Source organism: Solea senegalensis, linkage group LG9 (genome assembly GCF_019176455.1).
Source record: "Solea senegalensis isolate Sse05_10M linkage group LG9, IFAPA_SoseM_1, whole genome shotgun sequence".
Lineage (NCBI taxonomy): Eukaryota > Metazoa > Chordata > Actinopteri > Pleuronectiformes > Soleidae > Solea > Solea senegalensis.
The window spans coordinates 23,648,489-23,659,472 of NC_058029.1; the positions used below are offsets into that span (position 1 = coordinate 23,648,489).

The 10,984-nt window shown below is 41.6% G+C and overlaps 1 protein-coding gene across 1 annotated transcript; it reads left to right on the plus strand.

Moving 5' to 3' along the window:
• Positions 1–441: 441 nt before the first annotated feature.
• LOC122775290 (secreted protein CSS1) lies at positions 442–9,132 on the plus strand. The gene is made up of 10 exons (XM_044035139.1): positions 442–634; positions 1,952–2,021; positions 3,066–3,218; positions 4,864–4,950; positions 5,064–5,095; positions 5,230–5,325; positions 6,617–6,776; positions 6,913–7,001; positions 7,244–7,336; positions 8,258–9,132. The coding sequence occupies exons 2-10, from the start codon at positions 1,985–1,987 to the stop codon at positions 8,507–8,509; spliced, it is 999 nt and encodes a 332-aa protein (XP_043891074.1). The 5' UTR covers positions 442–634; positions 1,952–1,984; the 3' UTR covers positions 8,510–9,132.
• Positions 9,133–10,984: the final 1,852 nt, after the last annotated feature.

Below are 10,984 nucleotides of genomic sequence, written 5' to 3' on the forward strand. Positions count from 1 at the left end.
CAAGAATTCTATGTTCTTCGGGGCCACAAAGAGCTAATTGTAGTGTGAAGGGGGGCTTTATGGCTGGCAGAGAGTGGGGATCTGATTTCACATTGTGGTGAACAGAAACCAGTGAGTTTCCTATACAATCACAGGACATTGAGATCTCACCTGAACTCGTACGTGTCAGCAAAGAGCTTAATCCACTGAGCTATTTTAGTAAATCTTTGTAATTGTTGGGTGCAGAGTTTTAATTAACCTTCATCAAAGCAACCTAACACTCCAAGATTGAAGTCTCTTCTTAATAGTGTATCAAGATATTTTGATAGTTGAGTGGAGACATTGGAGGAAATCATTTTGAAATCAGGACTTTGCAAATGTTGCTGGGTTTTTCTTTTTTACGTGATCATTTTCATCCTTAGATCCACCTAGCAACAAGAGGCTTTTAGTCTCCTCCTCTCAAACTGCTATTGCGGTTCAGGTGAGAGTTTCCACTGATTACGTTGCCACTACTAGTGTTGTCAGCAGGCAGTGAAGGGGGGGAGGTGACAGACTGCAGCAGAGAAAGGGGACACTAGTGAGACACACAGACGGAGCTCATTCACTTCAACCACAGCTGACAAAAAAAACGGTCGCACTGAGTACACAACACCAGGTGAGTGGACTTTCCTAAATTATAATTTTGGATTACAAAGTGTGCGAAATGAAATGCAGCAGATTTGATATTTGTGTGCGGCGCAGGACAAAAACAGTGTTTCCATTGTAGCATTCCATTGAAGGATACAGCGGGGAATGTTGTGGGATCTGTTATGTTTGTGTATTACTGTTGAAAATGTAATTTTATTTAACATAATGAGTCAGTCAGTCAATGCCTATTTTGAATAATCTCTTGAATTCAAATATATATTCAGTCATGTTCAATTTCTCTGAACATCATTCCCCTGATTTATTTTTTTTTTTTTAACATAATAGTGTTTCAGTTTGGTTGTTTCAGGTGTTGTAGTCTTAAAAACACTGATTATGTCTGATTAGAAAATCATTTGCAAAACAAAGGCAGGTTTTCACTTTCTCCCCCAGTCAGAGGGAAATGGTCTGTTATAAAATCATACTTCCCAGAAATAGGTATATTCAAGGAATGTTGATACTGTTGATTTTGTCAGTGTAACTGTGTTTCACTTAAAATGAAATGAAAATAAATCTGCGAGTTCATGTCAGGAAGCCGGAAGAATGTGCTGATCAGCACCTGAGCACGCCTCTTGATTCCTGATGAATGAAAATGTAATAACTTTGATAAATTCAAACTTTATCTCATTAAATCGGAGCGCTTTGACCAGGAGGTCAAAGTGGCTTGTGTTGTCACTCAGTTTCCACGGTGTAGAGCCCTTAGGAGGCCGTGCTGAGATCCAAGGGAGAGGGGGGAAAATAACAAGCCGCTTAGCCGTTCTCCCAGGGGGACTGATGGAGGAACAAACACATTTTAATTGTGTTCGCTGATTTACCTCTGCAAACAGAGACACTTATGACACCAGCTTAAACGTGGAGTGTCACTGAGCAAAACTAACCTTAGCAGGTATTCTGTATTACGTATTAAAACCTACGTGCAGGGGCAAAAAAAATGAAAATATCTGTGGGACATTAGTCAGGTTCTGCTACTGTGACTCAGCCAAACAATTACAAGATCAGTTTCAGCAGAACAATTAGAGGATTGTAAAGAGAAGACACAGATGACTTAGCTCCCACTGATCAAAAGAACTGCTCAGGTGGCTTGAAAGGGAATGAATAAAATCTTTTGTTACCACACATATTAAGCACCGTATTGCTTAATGCATTCTGCTAACAGAGATGTGTCTCTATGTCTGAACAAAACTACATGGACATGCATAAGAATACGTCCCGCAGCTGTCTTTTCATCTTAATTGTGTGTTTTCCTCCTCCCTTTGCTGAGATTTTAACTGGCATGACTTTATTACAGGCTGGACAAAGAGCCCTCATCCGTTCTGCAAACATGATGATGGCCTCCACTACACTTATAAAAGACAGAGGTATGAGTGTGTGTTTGCTTGTGGGCTATTCAGAATCATTGTCAGTGTTCACATTCACTCTCACAGGTGCGTTGTAGAACCAGCTTAAGTCACTTTTAGTTATAAATCACAAATTTGGCTCATCATACCTACAAATTTAGGTCGGACAGAAATTTTAACAGAAAACGCAATATTTAAAAAAAAAAATAATGTAGCGCAGACTACGTGATACCTTATTCTCCCTATTGTGACATAGCTGCACAATACATTTACCTGTGTTTAAGTTACTTTAAAAGTGTTCAATTTAACACTATTCCGGAGTGTATTAGATCCTTATTGAAACAGGTGGTGGTCGTGGTGTTTTGTGGTGAGTTAAATGGACTGTAAACACTGTAAAATGTTCTCAATTTTGGTCAATGTTTCCCATCCAAACTAGTTCACAGTAATTAAGTACGCACAACGTCAGCCGTGTACAACTTTATACATGTACATGGTGTGCCGTCGCTAAGTTATAAGGGGAGATCGTTCGGAAACTCTGGGACTGTCCCAAAAGCAAAGATGAAATACTGTAGCTCCCTAGTGAACAAAAAGATGACACATGCATGTCGGCATGGTTACTTCATGCACCACACTGCACGTTACCTCACACATGCAGTAAACACACATCCAATGCCAGGATTTGAAAGCTTGAGTTTAAAGTATTTAAGAGCGTGCAGCCACGCTAACAGCCCTGTGAGCTGGGATGGATGATGAGCCAGTGGGTTCCTGTGCACAGACTGGAAAAGCCCTCATCTGTCCTGCTAGGAATTTTGACTTCTTTAGACTCTTCTCCTCCTTTAATGCCATAGTAAATCATCTACTAAAGACTTGAATCAATGGTAAACTTGAGTAATTGCTATAATCCTAGATTGACTGCTTGCAAAGGTTTGTAATATGAGCCTTCCTATGCAATACAAAGTGGCGGCCATCAGCTTAATGCATTTCCCTTGGTGTTATGAGAAGTAGCAAGTATCTAAACTGAATGACTGTGACTTTAATTTTCCAACAATCTTTCCCAATATGCAGGCTTCCTGCTCTTCCTCGTAGGACTACTTGTGCCAGCAGTATTTGTGTCAGGAGTCACCACCGTTAGTTCATCCATGACCACGTCAAATGCTACCATGGCAAACGCTACCTCACAGTGGAACATGACGAACACCCAGTCCACCACATCTGGAGGTACAGCATCCAACACCCAGGTTCTCACAATCACAACCACCTCTGGAGGTTCAGCAACTATCACCACCAGCCAGTCATCCACCAACACCATCTCTGGAAGCTCAGCACCTATCACAACCTCTCAGTCTCCCACAACCTCTACCACCTCAGAAGGCAGTACAATCACCATCACCACCACTCAGTCACCCATCAGCTCTTATTCGCCCCCCTCCACTTCCTCTAGTGGCTCACCATCCACCACCATTCACTCCACATCCTCTACTACCTCACGGGGCTCCGCAGTCACCACCACCGACTTTCAATCATCCTCCACCTCCATTTCTGGAGGTTTAGCATCCACCATCATCCAGTCCTCCACAACGCCTACTACCTCAGGAGGCACCATAATTGCTACCAACACTCAATTATCCACCACCAACACTCAGTCATCCTCTAACACCACATATGGAGGCTCTACTACCTCAGCCACTTTCGCTAACTCTCAGTCATCCAACACCAACACTTCTGGAGACTCATCATCCACCATCATCCAGTCCTCCACAACGCCTACTACCTCAGCTGGCACCATAGTTGCTACCAACACTCAATTATCCACCACCAACACTCAGTCATCCCCTAACACCACATATGGAGGCTCTACTACCTCAGCCACTTTCGCTAACTCTCAGTTATCCAACACCAACACTTCTGGAGGCTTAGCATCCATCATCACCCAGTCTTCCACAACGCCTACTACCTCAGGAGGCACCGTAGTTGCTACCAACACTCAATTATCCACCACCAACACTCAGTCATCCACTAACACCACATATGGAGGCTCTACTACCTCAGCCACTCGCTAACTCTCAGTCATCAACACCAACACTTCTGGAGACTCATCATCCACCATCATCCAGTCCTCCACAGCTGGCACCATAGTTGCTACCAACACTCAACACTTTATCCACCACCAACACTCAGTCATCCACTAACACCACATATGGAGGCACTACTACCTCAGCCACTTTCGCTAACTCTCAGTCATCCAACACCAACACTTCTGGAGACTCATCATCCACCATCATCCAGTCCTCCACAACGCCTACTACCTCAGCTGGCACCATAGTTGCTACCAACACTCAATTATCCACCACCAACACTCAGTCATCCCCTAACACCACATATGGAGGCTCTACTACCTCAGCCACTTTCGCTAACTCTCAGTTATCCAACACCAACACTTCAGGAGGCTTAGCATCCATCATCACCCAGTCTTCCACAACACCTACTACCTCAGGAGGCACCGTAGTTGCTACCAACACTCAATTATCCACCACCAACACTCAGTCATCCTCTAACACCACATATGGAGGCTCTACTACCTCAGCCACTTTCCCTAACTCTCAGTCATCCACCACCAACACTTCTGGAGGCTCAGCATCCACCATCACCCAGTCCTCCACATCTGCTTCCTCAGGAGCCACTGTGGTCATCACCACCCAATCCCCCACCACTACGCATAGCAATCACCACTACCTCACAGCCCCCACAACCTCCATCACAATAAACACTGCCAATTTTGAACTTTCACCTTCTATGACAGCTAATTTAATCAGTGGCACTAATTCTAAAACCACTTCTACCTCCTCTACATTTGTCTCAATAGCCATGACCCAGTCCACTAGCAGCTCGAAGACTACAGGTTGGACCACTCAAAGTACCTCAACCTCAATGATGACCACCAAATCAACAGGTAGGGTTTTTTTTTTTTTCAATCAATAAGATGGTTTAGTGGATTTTTCTATCTTTGTTTTAAATAAAAGAATACCATCACCAAGTTTCTATTTTGCCTGTATTTTGCCACAGATGGCATGTCAACAACCTATACGCCCGCTGCTGTGAGTAGAGCATGCCTCTTTAAAACAAATCATTTTAATATATCTCTGTTTTTAATCATCTTAATATTTGTGTCTTATTTTTTCAGTCTCTCATTTTTTTATTATCATGTACTCTTCATTTCTCTCAAACACAGATATGCTGTCCCTCATTCACCTGTAACTACTCAAACTGCTATGACATGTACAACAGTCAGAATGAAACATGGTGTGTTGCTGGATCCTATTGTCAGGTAGGCAGACAAACAACGGCGACAAAACAACTGAATGCAGTTGAATGAACATAATAGAATGCACTTGTACTGCAGTAGTAACCCACTGAATGAGCTATCTCTAAGTGGCGACTAATTGCGCTTTTCCATTATACAGTTCTAGCACAACTTGGCTCAGCTCAACTCAAATCTACTCTCAACTCTTTGCTTTTCCATGAGGGATAGTACCTGGTACCTGGTGCTTTTTTTGGTACCTGCTCTGGCAAGGTTCCAAACAAGCTGAACCGATACTAAAATGTGATGTCAACAGACTGTCGGTCACTGACTGGTCAGAGAGTGTTGTCACTGCAGAGAGAGTCATGAGTGCAACGTCTGACACAAGAATCAAACCGAACTGTAGATCAGTTAAAAAGACTTAAAAATCCTGAATAGGTGCGTTAGTCTCCAACAATTAGCAAGGACATTTCTAAAATGTCAATAATTAGCAGAGGAAACTGGTGTATTTGGTGACAGCAATGCTCGTGACTCAAATCACAACCCGTTCAGTTGTATTTCAGTTCAGTGACTGTGTCAGACAGTCATGCAGGAAGCTGAGCAATTCTGAACTGATTCTAATGATTCAGTACACAGAAAGCAACCGCTTTGCCCGTTACTAGTTTGTGTTTGTGTCACGTATAAAACGACTTTACAGCAACTTCCCTGCCGTGCTATGATGATCCCGCCCACATTGAGGAGGTAGTGCAAAATACAACAATGCCCGTTACATTGCAAACGTTGTCACAAAAAGGCTAATCATGCCTATTAGCTCCACGCAACTCTCTGTATTTCTCACCTGGCAATGTTCCCGCGCTGCACACAGGAAGTGATTGGTTATATGTCGAGACAGATGGAGGCAACAGCATGACTGAAGACAAACCAAAGCACCAAGGGAAAGTTTCATAAGGGAATTCTGCCCGTCCCGTCCCTTATACTAGGGCTGCCACAAACGATTATTTTGATATTCGACGAGTCGTAATCGTGACTAATCGACTAATCTTGGCAGCCCTACCTTATACACACAAACTCAGTCAAGTCTTGCTTGACAGAGCCTGTTTCCAGATGAAGGACACAGTAAACAAATAGTGTTATAGAGTTTCTCATCACAAAGACCAAACTGAGGCAGAATAATAACATCAACAACAAAAAATGCATGTTACACACTGCAGCTTTAACGTTAGATCATATGCCACGTGACACTGATAGGAAAAAGACAGGACATGACATGCACATCTGCTACTATGTCTATTAATGTGTCATTCTACATTGTGTTCAGCTGACAAAGCAGACGGACATGTCCTACATTGCAAACTGCAGTCTCTCGTGTGGCGATAAATGCGTCAATGACTCTCAGATAAACTGCTTTGTGGCGTGCTGCAAAACCATTGGCTGCCTGAATGGCACGTTTGCTTCCATGATGATGACAACGACCACAAGTAAATAGACTTTCATCTTTGCCTCATCTATTTTATCATCACGGTGTTCACGTGTTATTACACCATTGATTATGCATTGTTTTGAGTTCATGTCATAGCTCTCTTCCTGTTTACTCTTTTCTACATATTATTCTAGCTGTTTCAACCACCGTCATGACATCAACAACAACAGCTACGACAACAACCACAGCAGCCCCTACAACAACTACCATTGCACCAAACAATGTAAGACTGCCTGTGTGTGAGAGTGTGTGCGGCATGCTGTATGTAGTATGTGTTGGCAGAAGTTGGGAAGTTGTGTTCATTCCTGTCAGTTACTTGTTGTTTTTTAAAGAATGTGTTCAATGATTTATCTTAAATATGTACTAATTATTACATTTTTCTTTGTTGTTTTTTGTTTTTGTGAAACAATGGAAGCCAGGTCTGGTGAGCGATTAGTACAATCCTGTGTGTGTTTGTTTTCCCAGGGAAATGAATGCCATGCAGGCGTCTGCGATGGAGAGACGTGCTACACCCAATTTAAGCTTACAACCTGCTCTGACTCAGAGCCACACTGTCAGGTGAGTGCCACCCTCACTTCTAGCTACATTTAATGTACAACTATTAAAGGGTAAGATTTGTTTCACTTGCTTGTATTGTCGACTCCCATTTATATGTGCAACATTTTCATGGTTTTTCTTTGATATAATAGTTTTACTATTAATATACAAAGATGCAGCATAAAAGTGAATTAGTCACTTTAAAAAACATTAATTATACTCAGGTTTTAAAAAACCTAACATAAACTAGATCGCCCAGCTTATCTCCAAATAAATACATGAAGTTTATTTAGAGATGAAGAGACAGTCTGAGATTCTGAGAAACATTTAACATTGTCCCGTATACGTTTAACCTTTTAATGCTTACAGCAGCTGTGGTTCAGTGGTAGAGCATTCGCTTATCAACAGGAATATCAGCGTCTGATTCCCAGCTCTGCCGTGTGCCCATGTGTAGTGCCGGCCCTAGCCTTTATGGGACCCTAAGCTGAATTTGATTGGAGGTCCCCCTCCCACCACCTCTGTTAATACACATTATTGATACAAGTGTAACGTATAAATTGCATTATTTATAGTTGTGTTATTTACACCAAACCAGTGTCCCTTTAACCTTAGAGGACAGTAAAATCATGTGGTGAAACTGAAGGTGAATTCAACCATTAAACCGGTTTAATGACTTTGGTGCACCACATGAGTAATGAGTTCAGCTTGGGCCAGCTCTGCCAGTGCATGTGCCAGAGTCACTTAACTCACACACATCGCTCCTGATGGCTGTGTTGGTTGGATGAAAAAAGTCCCGCATAATGATCTGCTGTGTGAGAGTGGGTGTGAATGGGAAACAATGGTAACGTAAGGCCTTTGAGTTGTGAACGAGAATAAAAAAATACCGTTCAGACCCTTGGCTGCACCCATGCTATTCATTCACACTCATTATTGTCTTTGCAGCTTAAAAAGGGGTCTGGAACTCCCAAGTGGAAGTGGACAGCAGGCTGCACTTCCGACTGTTCTCAAGAAACAACATGTCAGGACCAAGTACCACCCCCATGTCATCTGGAGTGCTGCAATTCCACTAAAGGCTCCTGCCTAAATTTGGATGGCAAACTGAATGTCTTCTCTTTCGCCACTAGAGGTCCTTATCTTCACACAGAACTTACAGCTTCCTTGCTCTGTCTGCTGGTCGTTGCTATAATGCTGTGAGTTAGTGGCCCAGTTGAAGTGTGGCTCAGTAGGTAACCACGGCTTTGTGCAACTCACATCCTCCAGAAATAAAACAGAGGTAAACACCACTTTATATATCTCAGTTATATTCAAATGTGATTGTTCTGTTTATATATGTATGGAATCATGTAAAGCTTCAGATATAATGTTGATTTTTATTTCCTCTTTTATTAAAGCTTCCTAATCATTCTTTTTCTTTTTAAATCTCTGTTTTGAGTCCAATGAAATGGCTTTGAACAGTGTTTTTCAATACATCAACATCAGGAATCAAGAAAATCCCAAATGTAAATTTCTTATTTTTTTATAAAGAAGCAAACTTTCTTCTGAGAGGAAAATCAAACCAGCTATCCATTTATCCTTTGTGTGTGTGTGTGTGGGGGCTTTAGCTATGACCTTGCTCACAAGTGTAAATGTATCTATTGTTGAAGTCAGAACTTAACAGCAGTCCGCATTCCGGTTAAGAAGTCGGAAAATGCATCTTGGAAACGCCATGGTTAGCAACACTGATAACAACACACTATGTCAGGGGTGTCCAAACTTTTTTAACGAGGGCCATATTTGATTCCCGGGGGCCAATGGTTCTTTTTTTCCCTTTTTTTTAACAGTAACGTTTACATACAAATGCACTGTTTTATAAAAAAAAAAAAAGTCAAATGGAAATGTAACCAAATCTAAGCCGCACACAAATGAAAAAAATCAAAAGAAAAATTGCCAACATCTCACCGAGGGCCGTGATTGGCCCGCGGTCCGTAGTTTGGACACACCTGCACTTTGTGGTATTTTGTGTGTACATAAACAGTGTAGCAACCTGTCTAGAAATGAAACAGCACAACGAGTACAACTGATTTACTGAGAAACAAATACAACCGGAGTGCCGTTAACAGCAAAAGTAGCACTGTTTGTCATATTGGAATCCTGAAATCGGGGTTTTGGTAAAAGGCGGCGTTCATTCCCTCTTCAGCAAAGACTCGTGACCTCGTAAATTCCGGGTTCTGACTATAAATGCAACGCAGCATTAGTCGTGTCTCCTTAAAGCAAAGCAGTCCTTGTTTGAGCCTTTCCAACTTTCAACACGTGATAGACGATTCTTTATTTTGAACGGGTAAGCGAGCCAAAGCCAGTTTCAATGAACAGAATTATAAGTGATGGTATGAAAACCTTCTCTGCTTTAAGCCATACTGGAAAAGAGGAAATGAAATGAGTTTAATTTGTTAACACTCAACATGTAAAGTTCATTCACACTACAGTTAACAAGCTCTATGAAGGAGATGGAAGGAGCCAACATTTCTTATTTTCCAAGAGCCAACTTGCACTTTACGAAACTCACATGTGCAGGTGTAACATGGTGTTGTGACAGTTTGCTGAGGAATTTCTGTACATGTAATCACAATGAAGTGTGCATTTCAGTACTTTTGGGCATATCTTTTCTGTGAATCCTGAGTTGGATGTACAAATTATATTTTTTTTTGGTATATTGGTGTCATGTAAATTTAAAATGAAATCGAAATGGTGTTTGTCTATTCTAGTTTTGTGTTCTGTAAGATAAGATAAGAAAATACATTTAATAAAGTAAACATAAGAAGTTTAAACGCTTGAGTCTTAATTTGAAGGTTCTAGTGTGGTGTGGTGCAAGGTTATTCCATATACAATATGTCCTGTATATGACTATTATTAGTAAAGCTTCATTTCAATGTTCAGCAGCCCGAAGTTTGTGAATGTCTCACTTTCCTGCACCAAAGTCCATAGAGGAAATCAGTGTTGTTTGTAGCATCCCTGGCTGAATAATGGTCTGGCTCATTACCGATGGTTCAGAATGCTCTATTGAAAACTTAATTCACTCCAAACAAGCTGCTAAGTCATCCTGAACACACCGTAAGAGCTGGTGAAAAGACAAAAAGACAAAAAATAAAGAATAAATACAACATTTTTGTCACATAAACATAGGAATTATCTCCCTTTAACGCCTCTTTAGCCCCTTTCATGCAACCTCTACTGGAAGTGCTAAATGTACAATGTTATTTATATTTTAAGAAAAAACACCTCAATATAGGAATATTGCAGCAAAATGTGTAAAACAAAACAGTGTCTTGATTAATTGTGCATATCAACCAACTATAATAACTTCTGTGACTTTGCATGTCGCGTTGGTGTGAACACTTTTGTATCAATAATAGTGAAGCACCAGCTACTCTGAGGCGGTGGTAGGGGGCGCCCCCAAATGAAATTAGTATTAGGGCCCCATAAAGGTTTGGGCCGGCCCTGGGTTCACCCAGGCTACAAAAACCAAGGGAACTCGTCTCCTTTTTACCCCTGGGCCCCGAAATCCCCTGAAACGCCTCTGTCTATTTGAACACTTGAAGCCCATTGAGCTCATCAGAACTTTACGATAGAAGCGTCTCAGGTTCGGGGTAGGGCGCAATCCCCTCTTGATCAATGACCTGCTGAGGTCTAATC